The sequence below is a fragment of the Symphalangus syndactylus genome, chromosome 5 (assembly GCF_028878055.3).
Source record: "Symphalangus syndactylus isolate Jambi chromosome 5, NHGRI_mSymSyn1-v2.1_pri, whole genome shotgun sequence".
Taxonomy (NCBI): Eukaryota; Metazoa; Chordata; class Mammalia; order Primates; family Hylobatidae; genus Symphalangus; species Symphalangus syndactylus.
The window spans coordinates 6,104,253-6,125,127 of NC_072427.2; the positions used below are offsets into that span (position 1 = coordinate 6,104,253).

General features: G+C 38.7%; 1 protein-coding gene across 2 annotated transcripts in view; it reads left to right on the forward strand.

Moving 5' to 3' along the window:
- Positions 1-20,875, forward strand: part of CERS3 (ceramide synthase 3) — a 138,886-nt gene that overhangs the window by 80,789 nt on the left and 37,222 nt on the right. For both annotated transcript variants that reach the window (XR_008657561.2, XM_055277068.2), the window contains exon 12: positions 7,830-7,983. Coding sequence is in view for 1 of the 2 variants with exons in the window: in XM_055277068.2 (XP_055133043.1) it covers positions 7,830-7,983 (154 nt within the window). In the remaining variant the exon portion in view is untranslated. The remainder of the gene's footprint in view (positions 1-7,829; positions 7,984-20,875) is intronic.

Below are 20,875 nucleotides of genomic sequence, written 5' to 3' on the forward strand. Positions count from 1 at the left end.
TGGTCCTAAATGAGAACCAGAGGGCAGAGCATCGGTTCTGATGGCACCATGGTCAGCTTAGTGCCGTTTGCACAGCCAGCAAAGAAAAGGAAGGTACAAGGCAAGAAAGACTCTGTTGAAGCTGGGCCACTCCCTTGAGCCACCACTGCAGATATGTATCTCAGAACTAGACTTTCCAGTTGCACCCCGATGAAGGAGACTACCTGTTCCTGTTCTACCACATATGTCACTGTCTCGCTCCACAGGGGCCCTCAGGAGAGCTCTCCCATCCTGCCCATATGCTTGATACCTTCTTTATGCTATTTTTGAGTTCGTGAAGAACAGCTACAATAATCACCCCTCTCTAGACCATAGAATCCTAGAATAAGGAACCTTATTTATAATCTAGTCCAATCCTTTTATTCATGAATTCATTTATTTAGAATTTTTTTTTTTTTTTTTTTTCCGAGACAGAGTCTCGCTCTGTTGCCCGGCTGGAGTACAGTGGCGTGATCTTAGCTCACTGCAACCTCTGCTTCCCGGGTTCAAGCGATTCTCCTGCCTCAGCCTACCGAGTTGCTGGGACTACAGGTGCACGCCACCACACCCAGCTAATTTTTGTATTTTTAGTAGAAACAGGGTTTCACCATGTTGGCCAGGATGGTCTCGATCTCTTGACCTTGTGGTCCGCCTGCCTCAGCCTCCCAATTTTAGAAATAATTTTAAGCTTACAAAGAAATTTCTAGTATACTACAGAGAACCCCTAGATATACTGTTTACTGGTTAGCATTTTGCCCCATTTACTTTGTCATTCCTTCTCTCTCTACTTCCCCACCAGACGTATGTATGAATATACATATTTGTTTCTGAACCATTTACAAGTTGTAAACATCAATTAAATAATTCGTTGTGCCCTGAATACTTCAGTGTGTATTTCCTAAGAAGAAGGACATTTATTTTCTTACATAATCACAATACAGTTATCAATTGCAGGAAATGTAGCAATCTACCTTCCATGTTCCAATTTTGTCGATCAATCCAATCATGTCTTTTATTGCTTTTCCTTCTCACTGTGTGGGGATCCAGCTCCAGATCACATATTGCATTTAGCTATCATTCATCTGGAACAGTTCCTTACCTCTTCCTTGTCTTTCATGTCGCTGACATTGTTGAAACATTTAGACACCATATTTATTTTTCAGATCAAGAGTTAAGGTACTTCCAGGATCACATAGCTGGTTATGGAAGAATCAAGACTAGAAACAGGATATTTGAAACACAGAACAGATAGGCTTCAAATTAAATTTGAAACTAGATGGTTAAGAGCATATCATTTGCCTTCACTAAATATTTATTAAGTTTTCTTCAACTACCCAGTCATTTAGAAACTTAAGAGATCACTGAGGTAGACAATTGTTCACCTGTAGAACAAGTATTTGCTATCCTAAAAGGGCTTAATGCGCATACCCACAATTAGCAAGAAAATAAGACCCTTACCTTGCAATTTTCATTAGACAAATACAACTTTTTGGTGGTTGCCTTAGCTAGTCCAGCAAAACCAGCTAATATTTATACCAACACTGCAATTTATTCAAACCATGCCAACTCCAGTGATTGGAAAAGCTAAAATTGGAAACAAAACTGAAAACAGAAAAAGCTGAGCTTTGCAATCCAAGGGCACGGTAGTAGCTTATCCATTTGGAAAGATTAAATCCAGTGGTTCTAAGAATTTAGGACTACAGCAGTCTTTTGGCATTCTTCATGAAAAGGAAAATTCCATTCAGTCGCTGTAAGGTGGTGACTACCGATAATGTGCAAGTGTTGTGTGTTCTATGCATGTGCCTGCACACATGTATGCACATGTGTTAGGAAGAGAGCTGGGAAGGGCAGATGGAATTTTTTTTCTTTTTCCCAGTCTTCTTTTAGCATAGAAGGAGAGGAAACTTGAGAGACTAGACCATCCTTTATTGAAGTCTTGAAATTTTAACTGTGGCACCATAGCTGGTTGTTACCCGTGCCACAATGGCTACTCCCCTCTGACTCCTCTTCCACTTCTTTGGCCTCCAGTCCCCTCTGTCCTCTTGCAGAGAATGTTCAGGCAGCAGAGTCCCCATTCCTCGGAGCCTGCTTACCCTCTCCAAAGTGGACTCCTCCTCTTCCCCTTGGCAGGAAATCCAGCCATTTCAGGAGCACTCTCTTGGGGGTTATTGCTCTAACTGTGTTACTGCTGTAAGTTCTCTGCAGTAGGAGAGGACTAGTTGTGGGAAAGTAGTAGTCGCCATAGTGGTAGTAAGAGTAATAGTTGTAACTTTCATTTTTGAGTACTTACTATGTAATAGGCACTTTCCATTTGTCCATTCTTTGAATCCTCATAACCACCCAGGTGGTGTTCTCATTTTACAAAAGAAACTGAAGCCCAGAGAGATTATGGAACTTGCTAAGATCCTGGGAGCCCTGATTGAAATCTTGAAGACTCCAGCGCCAGTTCCACTGGCCTCTCCTCTCTGCCCAGAGGCTCAGCTCTCTCAGAAGACATTTGCATCTTAATGGCAGCTTCTTTCATTCTGAGGGCTATACAGTTTGTAAAACTGGCTGTGTGTCTCCTAGGAGCCTCTAGTCAAAGGAGGTGGTGGAGGGGCAGTTATTTCTACCCAGTGACTAAGGAACTAAGGCTCAGTGACTTATGCAGGTTTCGAGCCAGGAAATTAGTGGCATTGAGCCTTGAACCCAGCTCTGATGATTCTGTTCCAGATGTGTCACTCCTCTTTCTAAAACCAGCCAAGCTTCCTGTTGCTCTCACAATGAAGGCCACACCTCCACCCTGACTTGCAAGGCCTACCTGAGATGGCTTCCTCACCTCACCCACCTCATCTTACACCACCCTTCACTGCCACTCCTCTCCCTTAAGCCACACTGGTCTTCTTTTAGCTCCTCGAATTTTTCATGATGCTTCCCACTCGACAGCCTTTGTACATGTAGAACCCTGCCACATGCCCTGTTATTTTCTTTCTTTCTTTACATGGATCACAATGGGCAATTATATGTTTAGCTAATTATTCACATTCTCTGATAGACTGTGTAAAGAAGGTATTTTTGAGTAGGTCCCTTTGTCAATATTAACACTGACAAATTCCCAATAGGGGACCTAGTAAGGGGCAAGTCCCTGAGCCAGACAAGGGAAGGACCCAGAGGTGAAGGTGTCCTGGCCACTGCCTTTGGAAAGCTTGCCTGCTAGTAAGGAGGGGAGAGCTAGGAGGAAAGGAATAAATTCAGGGGTGACCAGAATTACATGGAAACTTTTGTTGTGGAGAGACCCATGCTTTAATGGATGGAAAGGGGTTCAGTTGAAAAGAGAAAGTACATTCTAGGTAGAGAGAGTACAGAATAAGGCACAAAATTGCAGGATCCAGCAAACCAGAATGGCAAATAGGTTTTTACATGTATCATTTCCTCTAATAAGCCTATAAATAAATGTGGGTACCAGAAGGTAAACCCTACTAGTTTAGGGGTTTTGGTCCCTCTCATTCATTGCTATATTCCTGGCTACTACCAAGTGTCAGGTAGCACTTTAGTAGGTGCTCAGTAATGGTTTATGGAATAAATAAGGTAGGTACTCTCTGCTTGCATTTTACAGATGAGGAAATGCACAAATAAGTGACATGGTATATAAGTAGTAAAGCCAGAACTTTACGAAAATATGGGAAAATATGTTTTATATTGATGGGGCTGAAAAAGGACCTTTAAAACATAACATGTATGCAAAGTATAAAATAAGCAATTGACAGATTTGATTTAAAAGTTTTTTAAATTACTTTGCCAAAAAAATCAGTATTGAAAGAAAGTACTGGACTGTATAAAGCTAATTAACATAATTTAAAAAGTGTTGATATCTTTCATATATAAAGAGCATTTAAGAATCAACAGGAAAAATAAATGCTCCAATAGAAAAATGGACAGATGCCACAAAAGCAGTTCGTTAAGAATAAATAAAAGTAGCCAAGTAAAATAACCAATAAAAGATATAAATAGATGTATAAATATATATAGTCACTATACATTAAAAATATGAATATAAACAGTACTCTGTTATTTTAGGTGGAGACTGATAAAATACAATATTGGTCAGTATCTGAGGAAGCAGATACTCTTATATAGTGGGTGCAAGAATATAAATTGGTATAGTCTTTCTGAAAAGCAGTGTAACATTATATTCCAAATTGTAACATGAGTCTACTCTTTGATTCAGGATTTTAGCTATTCTAAGTGGATAATCAAACAATTACATCAAAATGTTTTTATAGAACCACACGTGGTTCATGCTTATAATCCCAGAACTTTGGAAGGCTTAACTCCCTTAAGCCTAGAAGTTTGAGATCAGCCTGGGCAACAAGGCAAAACCCCGCCTCTACAAAAACAAAATACAAAAATTGGCCAGGTGTTGTGCCGCATACCAGGAGTCCCAGCTACTCAGGTGGCTGAGGTTGGAGGATTGCTTGAGCCTGGGAGGTAGAGGCTATAGTAAACTGTGATCATGCCTCTGCACTCCTGCCTGGGAGACAGAGCAAGACCATGTCTCAAAAAAAAAAAAAAAATGTTTTTACAAGTAATTCTCACAGCATTCTTTCTAATATAATGAACATTTGGGAAGAATTTAAATGTCTATTAATAAGGGATTAGTTAAATTATGATATATCTATAAAATGGATTTCTGTGAAGCCATTATATATGGTGATACCTAGTAGGGGTTGGCAGGCTATGGCTCAAAGGCCAAATTCAGCCTATTGCCTGGTTTTGTTGATAAAGTTTTATTGGAATACAGACACACACACTAATGTATGTACTTTCTATACAGGAATTAGTTTATGTAATGTTAGCTGTCATGGTTGCTTTTGTACTGTAATGGCTGAATTGAGTAGTTGCAACAGAGACCAAATGGTCCAGAGGCCTGAAATATTTATTATCTGTTCCTTTACAAACAAGTTTGCTAACTCTTGATATATAGCTTTGTTTATTGATGTGGAAAGCTCTCTGTAACATGTTATTGCATGAAAAAAGCAGGGTACAAAAATCACACATAGGTAGTGATCACCTCATTACATAAAAGCTTGTGGTGATAGGAGGGGCAAAATAGAAGCACTTTAAATAATATAATTTTGAGAGAGATATCCTAAATCATGTTTAACAAAATATTCTGGGTTACCTGTAAGTTGTGAGACTTCAGGTGATTTTTCATTCCTTAACCTCTATATATTTTTCTGTAATTCCTAAGTTTTTAAAAGCAATCAAGTTATTACATCTTTTTTTTTTTTTTTTTTTGATATGGAGTCTTGCTGTCGCCCAGGCTAGAGTGCAGTGGCACAATGTCAGCTCACCGCACACTCTGCCTCCCGGGTTCAAGCAATTCTCTTGCCTCAGCATCCCAAGTAGCTGGGATCACAGATACCTGCTACCACACCTGGCTAATCTTTATATTTTTTAGTAGATATGGGGTTTCACCATGTTGGTCAAGCTGGTCTTGAACTCCTGACCTCAGGTGATCCACCTGCCTCGGCCTCCCAAAGTGCTGGGATTACAGGCATGAGCCACTGCACCTGGCCCCTGTTTTTCAAACAAAGAACTTGAACTGATAACTTACAAAAGAAGAAATAGAGCTACTAAGCAGACATAGGGGAAATCTTAAGGCCTTGCAAATAGTGTAAACTGAAAGTATTTTATCTTTTAAATTAACAAATTTTGAAACTATTTCATACTGGTTCTGAGTTCAGTGAAACTTCTTTCATAAATTGCTGGTGGCCTTATAAATAGTTACAATTTAGGAAAATAATTTGGCAATATTTTAGTAACTTTTAATATACAACCTTGAATTTTAGTATCTTTAATGTACACCTTAAAACAGTAATCTCACATTTAGAAATATATAGTTTCATAGAAATAATTTCAGTTTATGAAAGACTATATACATCAAGTTGTCTAAATAGCATAAAATGTCTTTGATTTAAAGCTAAATGTAATTGAACATAAAATCTCACAAATGCTGTGTTTACTGCAGTGGCAAAAATATAGAACAATATGAAGTACAAACAAAGGTACAGAACAACTGACATTCTCATGCTTTGCTGGTGGGAATGTAAAGCAACCACTCTGGAAAATCGTTTTTCAGTTTTTTATAAAGTTAAGCATATATTTACCAGATGGCACACAATTCTACCCCTATATACTTACCCTTGAAAAATCAAAACTTCTGTTCACATATAAATATCTACATGAATATTTATAGCAGTTCTATTCATAAATGTCAAAAGCTGGAAACAACCCAAATGTTCCTCAGTAGGTAAAAAAACAAACTGTGATGCAGCCATAAAGTGGAGTGCCACTCAATAATAAGAAGGAGCATGCTATTGATAACGATGACAACCAAATGAATCTTAAAAGCATTATGCTGTGTGAAGGAAGGTGGCCTTAAAAGCTCACACAACGTATGATTCCATTTATGTCCTTGGAAGACAGACCAAAGGATACAGAGCAAAGTGTTTGCCAAGTTTACGTGTGGAGGAGGGTGTGGCAATAAAGGGATAGCATCATGGAATTTTTTTGGCAAGATAGGCTGTTCTGTATCCTAATTGTAGTGGTGTTTAAACAAACCTATAGACATATTAAATTCATTGAACAATACACCAAAAAACAGTAAATTTTACTGCATGTTAATAAAAAAATTGTATAGGAAAATACTGGAAGAGAATGCATGAAAATTACAATATTGTTTGTTTAAGGTGATGGTGTTACGGACAATTTTCTTTTCTTGTTTCCCCAATGTTATATGAAAAAAATTATTTATATAACTAATATACTTACAAACAAACCTATTGAAAGACTCTAAATTCATAGTACTAAATAAGTTTGAGAAATAAACAAATAGCCCTTCATATGACAATAATATCTTTTTTTTTTTTTTTTTTTTCACGGAATCTTGCTCTGTCATCCAGACTGGAGTGCAGTGGCACAATCTCAGCTCACTGCAACCTCTGCCTCCCAGGTTCAAGCAGTTCTTTTGCTTCAGCCTTCCTAGTAGCTGGGATTACAGGTGCATGCCACCACACCCAGCTAATTTTTGTATTTTTAGTACAAATGGGGTTTTGCCATGTTGGCCAGGCTGGTCTCAAACTCCTGACCTCAGGTGATCTGTCCACCTTGGCCTCCCAAAGTGCTGGTATTACAGGCATGAGCCACCATGCCTGGCCCATATGGCAATAATATCTGAAGACACTGCATCTTAGGTCATCAGGAGCAGTTCAAATTGTGTCCAGGAGCCTGTTTATGAAACTAATAAAGCACACAATTTACTTTAGGAAGCAGAAGTGTTAAGTACTCATGGAATTTTTGCTTTGTTAAAGCTTCTTTTATTTGGAAAATGTACTTTTGTAGAATTCTCTATTCACCTTTGATGCCAAATAAATGAGATTGTGTTTTAAGGTAATAGTAACCTCATGTAAACATGTAGTATCTTATTTGTTCTTCAAAATCCTCTAGCCCCACCACCAGAAGGTAAAAATGGTCAGTGTATGCTTTTGTTTGAAAAGAGGAAACCAAGGTACAGAAACATTCTAGTTTAAACACTGGGTAATAAAAATGCTGTTTCCTTAACTTTTCTTCAGGAAGACAGATTGTACTTTTTTTGTTGTTTGCCAGTAATGATATTTAAGATAATATTATTTTATCTTTTCTTTTGATAATTTCCTGGGCTTTATTAGAAGCGAAATAAATGTATGGCTTAGGAGAAAAACTATTTGTTTTATTATTGAAAATTCATAAGTGCTTTGGTTGTAATGAAATTCTCTCATCTGGTGTTTCAGGATTTTATATTGCACGCTGATCTTGCCTATGTATCACCTCGAGCCTTTCTTTTCATACATCTTCCTCAACCTACAGCTCATGATCTTGCAGGTCCTTCACCTTTACTGGGGTTATTACATCTTGAAGATGCTCAACAGATGTATATTCATGAAGGTAAGGGCTGTCCAAATATTATTGCTCTTAGTGTCATTGCCAGGTTAATGGTGAGGCCCAGACTGTTGAATGTTCAAGTTAATTCATAGTTTTAACCAGAATTCTTTTTTTCTTGATTTTATTATTTTTGATTAAAATTTGGGTAAAATAGAGCTAGATTTTTCATAAGTAGGTCTTTAAGGTGCTTTTAAGAAATTGCTTTTATTAGAAGATATGTTATTTTTGACATTAAAATGTCAAAAATTCAAAAATTCTAAAAATTGCTGCTTGTTTTTATGCTTGAAGAAAATTTTTAAACTTTTGTTTATTGATATGTAATATTTGTGCATATTTATGTGATATTTTGTACATGCATAGAATGTGTATTCAGGACATTTGGGGTATCCATCATCTTGAGTATTTATCATCTCTAAGTGTTAGGAACATTTCAAGTCCTCTCTTCCAGCTATTTTGAAATATACAGTGTATTGTTGTCAACTACAGTCACCTGCTGCTGAACATTGGAATTTATTCCTTTTATCTAACTGTAAGTTTTTACCTATTACCCAGCCTTTCTTCATCTTCCCCCAACCCCACCAACACACCCTTCCCAACCTGGTGTCTATCATTCTACTCTTTGATATATTGTTTTTTTTTCTTTTGGATAAATATCCAGTAGTGAGATTGCTGGGTCATATGGTAGTTCTACATTTAGTTTTTGAGAAATCTGCATTCCGTTTTCCATAGAGATTGTACTAATTTACATTCCACAAACAGTGTATAAGAGTTCCCTCTTCTTTACATCCTCACCAGTGTGTCAATCACTTTTTGCCTTTTTAATAATAACAGTTTTAACTGGGGTGAGATGATATCTCATTGTGGTTTTGACTTGCATATTTCCCTGATGATTAGTGATGTTGAGCATTTTTTCATGTGTCTGTCGGCCACTGTATGTTTTTTCTTCAGAAATATTTATTCATGTCCTTTGCCCCTTTTTAATGGAATTATCATTATTATTATTTGTTGTTGTTGTTTTACTGTTGAGCTGTTTGAGTTCCCTGTATATTCTGGAGGGATTAGTCCATTATGAGATGAATAATTTGCAAATATTTTCTCCCATTCAACAGCTTGTCTCTTCATTATGTTGATTGTTTCCTTTGCTGCACAGAAGCTTCTTAGTTTAATATAGTCCCATGTGTCTATTTCGGTTTTTGTTGCCTGTGCTTTTGAGGTCTTAGCCATTGAATCTTTGCCTAGACCAATGTCCTGAAGTATTTCCTTGAAGTACTTCCCTTATGTATTCTTCAAGTAGTTTTATATTTTGGGGTCTTATATTTAAGTCTGTAATCTATGTTGAGTTGATTTTTGTATATGATGAGAGACAGAGATCTAGTTTCAATCCTCTGCATGTGGATATCCAATTTTCTCCACACCATTTATTGAAGAGGGTGTCCTTTCCCCCAATGTATGTATTTTTTTATTTCTGTGAAAAATGGCATTGGTATCTTTTTTTTTTTTTGACAATGCCTTGCTCTGTCTTCAAGGCTAGAGCACAGGGGCATGATTATGACTCACTGCTGCCTCAATCTCCCAGGCTCAAACAATCCTCCCACTTCAGCCACTCAAGTAGCTGGGACTACAGGCACATGCCACCACACTTCGCTAATTTTTAAAATTTTTTGTAGAGATGGGGTCTCTGTTTTCCAGGATGGTCTCAAACTCTTGGGGTCAAGTGATTCTCTTGCCTCAGCCTCCCAAAGTACTGGAATTACAGGTGTGAGGCACTATGTCTGGTCAACATTGCTATCTTGGTAGAGATTGAATTGAATCTGTAGATAGCTTTGAGCAGTCTGGTCATTTTAATGATATTAACTTTTCTAATCCATGAGCATGGGCTGTCTTTCCATTTGTTTATGTCCTCTGCAATTTTTTTAAAAATCAGTGTTTTGTAGTTTTCCTTGTAGAGGTCTTTTACCTCCTTGGTTAAATTTATTCCTAGGTATTTTTGTAGTTATTGTAAATGGGATTCCCTTATTGAATTCTTTTTCAGCTAGTGTGTTGTTCATATATAGATACACTATTTTTTATGTTGAATTTGTATCCTGTAACTTTACTGAATTTATTTATCAGATCTAAGGCTTTTTTGGTGAAGTCTTTTGGTTTTTCTGGATATAAGATTGTGCCATCTGCAAAGAGGGACAATTTGACATCCTCTTTTCTAATTTGGATGCCTTTTATTTGTCTCTTGCCTGATTGCTCTGACTTTAATGTCCAGTACTACGTCAAATAGGAGTAGTAAAGTGAGCATCTTTGTCTTGTTCTAGTTTTTAAAGGAAAAGCTTTCATCCTTTCACCATTTAGTATGATGTTAGCTATGAATTTGTTATATATGCCCTTCATTATGTTCAGGTATGTTCCCTCTATGACTAGTTTGTTGAGAGTTTTTATCATAAAAGGATGCTGAATTTTATTAAATGCTTTTTCTGCATCTATTGAGATGATCATACAGATTTTATTCTACATTCTGTCAATGTAATGTATGACATTTATTGATTTGTTTATATTCAACCAACCTTGCATCCCTGGGTTGAATCCCACTTGGCCATGGTATGCTATCTTTTTGATGTAATGTTGGATTTGGCTTGCTAGTATTTTGTTGAGAACTTTTGCATCTATGTTAATCAGGGATATTGACCTGTAGTACTTTTTTGTTGTTGGGTCCTTGTCTGGTTTTGATATCAAGGTAATGCTGGCCTTGTAGAATGAGTTAGGGAGAATTCCCTCCACTTAATTTTTTTTTTAATAGTTTAAGGAGAATTGCTGTAAATTCTTCTCTGTAAATTTGGTGGAATTTAGCAATACAGCTATCTGGACCTGGACTTTTCTTTGTTGAAAGACTTTTTATTACTGATCCAATCTCTTTACTTTTTTTTTTTTTTTTTTTTTTTTTTGAGACAGAGTCTTGCTCTGTCACCCAGGCTGGAGTGCAGTGGCACGATCTCGGCTCACTGCAAACTCCACCTCCCGAGTTCATGCCATTCCCCTGCCTCAGCCTCTCCGAGTAGCTGGGACTACAGGTGCCCACAACCACACCCGGCTAATTTTTTGTATTTTTAGTAGAGACGGGGTTTCACCGTGGTCTCGATCTCCTGACCTCGTGATCCGCCCGCCTCGGCCTCCCAAAGTGCTGGGATTACAAGCGTGAGCCACTGCGCCCAGCCAATCTTTTTACTTTTTATTGGTCTGTTCAGGTTTTCTGTTTCTTCCTCAATCAGTCTTGGGATGTTGTATGTGTTTATGAATTTAACCATTTCCTCTAGGTTTTCCAGTTTGTTAGTGTATAGTTATTCACTATAGTTTCTGATAATCTTTTGTATTTCTGTGGTATCAATTGTAATGTGTCTTTTTTGTTTCTGATTTTATTTTGGTCTTTTCTCCTTTTTTCTTGGTCAGTCTAGCTAGCAATCTATTTTGTTTATCTTTTCAAAAAACTAACTTCTAATTTTGTTGATTCTTTGTAATTATTTTCAGTCTCTTTCATTTAGATTTGCTCTGATCTTTATTATTTCTTTCTGTCTACTAATTTTGCATTTGGTTTGTTCTTGCTTTCCTAGTTCATTGAAGTGCATCACTAGATTTTTTATATGACATCTTTCTACTTTTTTGATGTAGAAGTTTATTGCTATAAACTTCCCTCTTAGCACTGCTTTTGTTGTATCTCATAGGTTTTGATATGTTTTGTTTTGATTTTCACTGTTTCAGGAAATGTTTTGATTTCCCTCTTAATTTCTTTCTTGACCTAGTGGTCATTTGGGAGCATGTTGTTTAATTTCCATGTATTCATACAGTTTTCAAAGTTTCTCTTATTATTGATTTATAGTTCTAATCCATTGTGGTCTAAAAAGATACTACATATAATTTCAGTTTTTTAAAATTTGTTGAGACATGTTTTGTGTCCTAACATATGGTATGTCCTGGAGAATGTCCCATGTGCTGATGAGAAGAATGTTTATTCTGTAGCCATTGGATGAAATGTTCTTTAAAAGTCTGTTAGGTCCATTTGGCATAAAGTGCAGTTTAAATCCAATGTTTCTTTATAAATATTCTGTCCAGATGATCCATCTAATGGCGATAGTAGGGTGTTGAAGTCTCCAACTATTATTGTATTGGACTTCATCTCTCTCTTTAGTAATATTTGCTTTATATATCTGAGTGCTCTATTGTTGGCTACACATATATTTATAATTGTATTTCTTGCTGAGTTGATCTCTTTATCATGATATAATGGCCTTTTTTGTCTATTTTTACTGTTTTTTTGAATTAAAGTCTGTTTTGTCTGATATAAGTATAGGTGTTTCTGCTTGCTTTTGGTTTCCATTTGCAGGATTATCTTTTTACATTCCTTTACTTTTAGTCTATATGTTTTGTTTTGTTTTGGTTTTTTGTTTGTTTTGTTTTTTGTTTTTTTGAGACAGAGTCTTGCTCTGTCACCCAGGCTAGAGTGCAGTGGCACGATCTTGGCTCACTGCAAGCTCCGCCTCCCAGATTCATGCCATTCTCCCACCTCAGCCTTCCTAGTAGCTGGAACTACAGGTGCCCACCACCACACCCGGCTAATTTTGTTTTTGTATTTTTAGTAGAGACAGGGTTTCACCATGTTAGCCAGGATGGTCTCAATCTCCTGACCTTGTGATCTTCCCACCTTGGCCTCCCAAAGTGCTGGGATTACAGGCATGAGCCACCGCGCCTGGCCTAGTCTATGTGTGTTTTTACAGGTGAAATGAGCTTCTTGTAGGCAGCATATAGTGAGTCATTTTTAAATCCATTCAGCCAGTCTGTATCTTTTAAGTGGAAAGTTTAATCATCTGTTTACATTCAAGGTTAGTATTAATATGTGAGAGGTTATTTCTGTGATTGTATTAATTAATTTCTAGTTGTTCTGGATATCCTTTGTTTCTTTCTTTCTCTCTTATTGTTTATCATTGTGGTTTGGTGGTTTTCTGCAGTGGTAACATTTGAGTACTTTCTCTTCTTCATTTATGTGTTTGTTCTACCAGGATGTTTTGTACTTTTCTGTTTTCATGCTGGTAGATATGATTTTTTCACTTCTGGATGTAGAACTGACTGAAGCATTTCTTGTAGGGCCAGTGTAGTTGTGATGAATTCCCTTAGTTTTTGCATATCTGGAAAATACTTTATTTCTCCTACATTTATAAAAGATAAGTTTTCTGAGTATAGAATTCTTGGCTGACAGGTTTTTCCCCCCGCCCCCCCTTTCAGGACTGTGACCATATCATCCCATTTTCTCCTGGCCTGTAAGGTTTCTGTTTTTAGTCTGATGGTGGTTCCCTTACAGGTGACTGGACACATTTCTGTTGCTGTTCTTAGAATGCTGTCTTTGTTTTTGACTTCCAACAGTTTGACTATAATATGCAGTGAAGACCCTTAAGAATCATGTCTATTTGTGAATCTCTGAACTTCTTGTATCTGGATGTCTAAATCTCTTGCAAACTTGGGAACACTTCAGCTGTTATTTTGTTAAATAGGTTTCTATCTTTTTTATTTTATTTTCACATCTGGAACACCAAAAGTTAAATAAGTTGTTTCCCTTACAGTGTCCCATATGTCAGGTAGGCTATGTTCATTCTTTTTTCATTTTTTTTCTTTATTTTTATCTAATGAAGTTATTTCAAAAGACCTGTCTTCAAGTTCTGAAATTCTTTCTTCTGCTTGATCTAGTCTTTTTTTTTTTTTTTTTTTTTGAGACAGAGTCTTGCTGTGTTGCCAGGCTGGAGTGTAGTGGCACAATCTTGGCTCACTATGACTTCCGCCTGCTAAGTTCAAGCGATTCCCCTGCCTCAACCTCCTGAGTAGCTGGGACTACAGGTACATGCCACCATGCCCAGCTAATTTTCTGTATTTTAGTAAAGATGGGGTTTTACCATGTTGGCCAGAATGGTTTCGGTCTCCTGACCTCTTGATCCGCCCACCTCAGCCTCCCAAAGTGCTGGGATTACAGGAGTGAGCCACCACGCCTGGCCGATCTAGTCTATTTTTAAAGCATTTGAAAGTATTTTGTATTTCATTCAATGAACTCTTTACTTCCAGAATTTCTGTTTGGTTCTTTTTTTTATGATATCTATCTCTTTGGTAAACCTCTCATTCACATTATGAATTGTTTTTCTGATTTCCTTGTATTGTTTATCTGTGTTCTCTTATATCGCACTGAGGTTCTTTAATATAATTATATTGAGTTCTTTCTCTGGGATATCTTAAGTTTGTTTTTATTGGAACCTGTTGCTGGAGAATTATTGTGTTTTTCTGAAGGTATTATATTTCCTTGCTATTTTATGTTTCTGTGTCCTTAAATTGATATCTACACATCTGGTATAACAGTTGCTTCTTACATTTTTTTGAATTTGCTTTCATAGAGGAGGATATTTTCCTGAAGATGTACTTACAGTGGTTGTTGGTAGGGCACTTTGGTTCTGATTCTGGGTGCATGCAATATTGTAGTCATTATGTGATTTTTTTTGGCTATAAACAACTTCAATGGTGTCTGTGAATTTTTCATTGGCTTAGGGTGCAGTTATTGGAGACTGTGGTGAAGTTTTGCTGGGGATGGGAATGGCAAGTGGGCTAGTCCTTGGGCCCCAGCAGTGGCAGCAGTGGGCCAAATGGTCCTGTCCTTGGGCACTAATGTTAGCAGCTCCAGGCGGGCTGATTCTTAGGCCTTCAGATAACTTTCCCAGGTGCCAACAGTGGCAGTGATGGGGCAGGAGGTAGGTTGGCCTTTGGGCCTCTAGGCAGAAGCTATGGCATGGGCAATGGCCGTAGCAGTCACTTAACAATCCTCTGGCTCCCAAGTGGGCTGCATTGGTGTTGGCAGTGGCTGCGATGGGCTAGGACGGCCAGTCCCCAGGCCTGCAGGTTGCATGTGCAGGTGAGTACTAGCTCTGGTGATAGCAGCAGGTTAGGTGGGCACAACCTGGGAGGAGTGCTCAGATACCAATCATTGTGAACACAGCCAGTTAATTTCTGGGCCTTCCAATGGTATACTTGGGCAGTAGGGGGAGGGAGTGTGGAACCAGGTGAGTGAGACAGACCTATCCTCAGGCCCCCCTGTGGTGCATGCATGTGCTGGTTGTGGTAGGTAGGGGCAGGGTGCCCTGCTACTGGGAAGAGTGGGGTTGCTTTCAGTGGCAGCACCTGTAGGTGGTTGGCTAGGGAGCACATGCTTCATCCCCAGGTAGCAGCTGTGGATATGGTAACCTGTCCTCAGGACACTTGTAAATGCATGGTGACTCTACGACTAAGGCGGTGGGGTCACTGCCAGTGGCTTGCACTTTGGCCCTGGTAGTGGCATACAGCAGCGGGACACATAAAAATGTGTGATGGCACACTACTGGGGATATCAGGGCCACTGTCAATGGTTACTGCTTCAGCCCTGGTAGCAACAGCCAGCCACAGCAGTGCCCCCACATGGAGAATGTCAGTGGGGCTCCAGGAATGTGTAGATGCAGGGACTGTTGTGCTTCAGCACAGGGTGCAGTTTGGCAGAGGCTAGGCTCTCAAAATGGCACTGTGCTGTAGCTGCTTAGGACTCAGGGGGTATGTGGGACCTCGTATGAGCTCCTTCTATGGAGTGATGCTTTTGTGTCAACTCTAGGCAGCTCTCTATGTTAGTCTTATGGCCCATAAGAGTTGAGGGCCTCTCCTGTGGCTAGGATTGCAGGAGTCCATGATGGGAATGTGGACTACTGAGATCTCTTACTTACCCTTTTCCCACACTGGGGAGTATCTCCAGGTTCTTAGCAGAGCAGACGGTCTTGGCTTCCCTTTCCTTTTTTGCCTTAAGTGTTTCCTGTCACTTCTCTGTTGAATTCTGCTCTTCTCTTAGAGGATCTGTTCAAAGTGTGATTATCTACTTGCTATTTGGTTCCTCTGTGGAGGAGGCATGTACCAGATGCCTCTAGTTGTTCTCGATTGCTGCTTTTAAAGAATCCCCTAATGAGTCAAAATGCTCTAGTTTTGGACAACCTTTATGATGATAATTGAATAATACTTCAGAGCCTTATGTTTATTTTTACTGAATATCCAAATTGCACATAATGCTCTCCCTCTGAGCTTGCTCCCCACTAGTCTCTGAAATACTGTCCATCATTTTACTATACTTTGTTTCTGAAAACATCTTCTCTAAATAATAACGAATTAATTATTGATTCGACCTTTTAGACTATTGAAGGTTTTTTGTTTGTGTTGTTTTGAATTAGGTTCTATGCTTTAATTCCAGAACACAATGAGGGAAAGGCAACAGAGATGAATAAGATAATCCCTGACTTTAGGGAAATAGCCCACCATCTAGTAGGGGAATGTTCATCTACTGGCAACTAACTATAGCATACAGAATGCCCTGTGGTACATACAGGCCCCAGAAACTTGCTATAGAAGAAAAGATAAAAAGAGAAATTAACTCAAGGGACCAGGAAGTGTTTCATTGAGTGATGGAGTTTGAGTTGAGCCTTTAAAGCAGTGAAAAAGATCGCGTTTCTGCTTTGTCTTAAAATCATACCCTACTACTAAGTGTTGATGAAAAGAGTCAAACTCTTTAAAGTATTTGAACAGATTTATCCTGAACCAAATATGAATGACCAGTGGCCCATGACACAGCCCCAGGAGATCCTGAGAACATGTGCCCAAGGTGGTCGGATTACAACTTGGTTTTAGACATTTTAGGGAGATATAAGTCATCAATCAATGCATGTCAGATGTACATTGCTTTGGTCTGGAAAGGCAAGACAGCTGGAAGTGGGGGCTTCCAGGTCATAGGTAGATTCAGAGATTTTTCTGATTGGCAATTGGTTGAGAGAGTTATTAGATTACTCATTAGATAAGAGCTGAAATCAATAGAAAGGAATGTCTGTATTAAGATAAGGGGTTGTGGAGACCAAGGTTTTATTATGCAGATGAAGACTCCAGGTAGCTGACTTCAGTGCTGTTATCAGACCTTAAAAGGTGCCAGACTGTTAATTCATTCTCTCCTGGATCAGAGGAAAGATCCAGAAAGGAAAGGCGATTCTCCGCAAAATGCAGGTTTGCTCCACAAGAGACAGTTTGGTAGGCCATTTCAAACTATATCAAAGGAATATATTTTGGAGTAAAATATTTCAATTTCTTTCAAGGGCTGCTGTCTATCATGTGATGCTATACTAGAGTCAGGCTGGAACTTGGTGTCTTATTGCTACAAAAGTCAGTCTTAAGAGCTCTGTTTTAATGTTACTGATGGTCAGCTGTGCCTGGATTCCAAAGGAAGGAGGGTGTATAATGAGGTGTGTCTGACTCTCACTTCCCATCACGTCCTGAACTAGGTTTTCAGCTTTACACTGGAATGTCCTTGGCTGAGGGGGGCCCATCAGGCAGTTGGTGGGCTTAGAATTTTATTTTTGGTTTACATAAGGGAGTTTTCATTAAGGATCTTTCAAGCTGAAAGTTATAGCTGGCTCACATTTAGGTGTTACTATCCATGTATAATATATACAGCACTATATTGTCAGATTGAGTGGACTTGTGTTTACCAAGGATGCTGGCAGTTAGTCTGATAAGCTCGTTTTTTAATCAACTCTTTGATTAATTAGTTTTCCAACTTTAGTAAATGTGCCTCAAAGATCACTGAAGAGTTGGCAAAGGAAATGGAAATTGCCATAATTGACCTCTGAGTTTTCTACCATCCCTTAGCTTCTAGATCTTGACAGAGGTATGGGAAATTAGCCCACATCTCGATTAATCTAAAAAAGAAATACCTGAGAAGTTTCTTCTTTAACTAAATTACCGATAACCTTGTTTTCTTGAGAGCAAACTTTTCCCGTTAAAGTTGTGGTGCCAAGAAAAAAAACTTTCATTGAATGGTTCTAGTTTATTAAAGTTCTAAATAGCTTTTCCGTGATCTCTGAAAAAGTTGTTTTCATGTGCGTCCATGTGAAGAGACCACCAACCAGATTCTGTGTGAGCAACATGGCATTTATTTCACCTGGGTGCAGGCGGGCTGAGTCCGAAAAGAGAGTCAGCGAAGGGAGATAGGGGTGGGGCCGTTTTATAGGATTTGGGTAGGTAAAGGAAAAAGGGGGGTTGTTCTCTGGCGGGCAGGAGTGGGGGGTCACCAGGTGCTCAGTAGGGGAGCTTTTGAGCCAGGATGGGCCAGGAGAAGGAATTTCACAAGATAATGTCATCAGTTAAGGCAGGAACAGGCCATTTTCACTTCTTTTGTGGTGGAATGTCATCAGTTAAGGCAGGAACCGGCCATCTGGATGTGTACGTGCAGGTCACAGGGGATATGATGGCTTAGCTTAGGCTCAGAGGCCTGACAGTTGTCTTATCTCTAAGTGAGTGATAAAGTTGAAGTAACTGAGATAAGTTAAATAAGAACTCGATCAGTTAGACAATTTGCACCTGCAGTAGTTGGTGTGAAAGAATGGCCCTGGACTGAGCCTGTAGTGATTGGGTCCAGCCTTCCAGAAGCTCGTGTCCCCATGGAGAAACGATTCCCTTATTAACTGGTGAGAGACAATAATTACAGGCTTGAAAAGGATCTGGGGGAGTGAAGCTTGGAAAACAGAAGATACCCTAGTTTCATTGTGATTTTCCTATGTCCGATCTCTAATGGGTCATGCCGGGCCTGATTAGAAACCCAGCAGGTTGGGGAGCTGTGGACAAGAATTCTTGATTTCTCATGTTGTCTTTTGGAGAAGCTGTTTCCAATTGCAGTTTGACAGGAGTTGTGGAGGCCCCCACAGCCGTAATCCTTGCAGTTTGTATGACTTCAGCGGGCTTGCATGTGTACTCTGTTCTCCACAGCAGTGGCAGAACTGGCTGTGAAATCAGCTTATTCCTCCAAAGCCATAAAGCTTCCTTTTAAAGAACATTATTTGAAGGCATAGTTGCATTGTAAAGGGGAGGAGAGGGTTAGAGGCTGGAGTTAAAATTCTTAGAGGGACAACTAACGAATCCATTTTCAACTCTATTTAATAAGCATTTAGCTTTTAATGCATTTAATTGTTACTAAGGCCACAAATTCTTGGACACTTTACAAATGAAATTGCAGACTTTCATATGCTTCTAAAAATTTCTTTTAAATCTTGTAACAGAGATTGTGAATTTGTTCCTTCAATTCCTTACACATGGAAAACTCTCAGTAAGTAACTTTAAATATGCAAAGGATACAAAATTTGGAAAACAAACCACCCTGTTTTGGGTAGCAAGTTACAAAATAATGTATTAATCATTTTTGGTCTGCATGAATTTTCATGGCAGACTGAAAAGAAGGTGATTATACTTCTAAAAATAGCTTTTTTGGTAATAGTCACATCTTATTTTTTCTAAACAATAAGGTCATCGTATTTGATGAATGAGAACCTTCCACTATTTGCTTTTGCTCTTGAATGCCTTAAAATAAAAATATCACTATAATTTCAAAACTCTAGCTTATATGGACCCTGCTTAGCAGGCATCCCGCTGCTTGAGAACAAGGCTTGGCACTGAAACTTATCTAGTTCCTATAAAATGGTTGATTTTGTGATGAGCTACTAGCCCATACATTACATCAGAAAATATGACAGGCTGACACTCATCTTGTCATTTTCTTTGCCAACATGAGAAATGCCTTGAGAGGAAATTAGAAGGAAAATAGTATGTTCTGTTTAATATTACTTAAGAGAACTTGGTCATCCTTAAGCTTTTATTCTCTTCTTTCTAAATATCATCCTGGATCCTGGCCAACTCAAGCATGTCTGTGTGACATCTTGTGCTGGTGAGTAGTCAAGACGTGTGGGGGGAGCTGTAGCATGCAGCCATGAAAGCCAGGATGGAGAAACCAGCCCCTTGGCAACCTGCCCAGCCATCTGCAACTCAGCAGGCAGGATCTCTTCAGTTCACAGAATGACACTTTACATACACTGGACTGTTTCAGCTAAAGCAAGGAACATGCTAATAAACATGAGGAAAGCAAAGCCTTGACCAAATTCACACAGCAATTTCATGGCAAAGCCAAGACTAGAACTTGAGTCTCTTAACTTGTAACATTTCACCTTTTAAATTATTCTTTATTTGAATTAAGGTAAAAAAATTAATGACTAGAAAAACCAGAAAATTAGTTTAAAATACTTGTATGGAGTTATAAAATAGTGAATATTCAAAAATTTTCACAAGTTAAAATTATATATGTATACACCTACTGGGTACCCACAAAAATTTCAAAAAATAAAAATAAATAGTGAATACAGGCCGGGCACAGTGGCTTATGAGTGGAATCCTAGCACTTTGGGAGGCTGAGGCGGGAGGATCGCCTGAGGTCAGGAGTTTGAAACCAGCCTAACCAACATGGCAAAACCCCATCTCTACTAAAAATACAAAAATTAGCTGGGCGTGGTGGTGTGGGCCTGTAATCCCAGACACTTGGGAAGCTGAGGTGGGAGAATTGCTTGAACCAGAGAGGTGGAGGTTGCAGTGAGCTGAGATCATGCCACTGCACTCCACTCCAGCCTGGGAGACAGAGTGAGACTCCATCTCAAAAAAAAAAAAAAAGTGGGTACATAATCCAATTGATGAGTAATCAAGATCATAGATTAAAATGCAGCATAAATCTTTTAACTTACTTTTGAACTTTTTAAAGCATAAGAAAATATTTTGTTTTTCTTCTTTTTTTAATCTCACATCACTTCCAAGTAAAGCAGTTAGATAGCTAAGAGTACAGGTTCTGTGTAGATTCAAACCTCAGCTCTCCCATTCACTGGCAATGTGATCTTGGGTATATTACTTCGTTCATTGCCTCAGTTTCCTCACCTGTAAAATGGGGATGATGATATTAGTGCCTGCATTGAAAGATAAAGCCCTTAGAACAGTGGGTAGCACATAGTAAGCA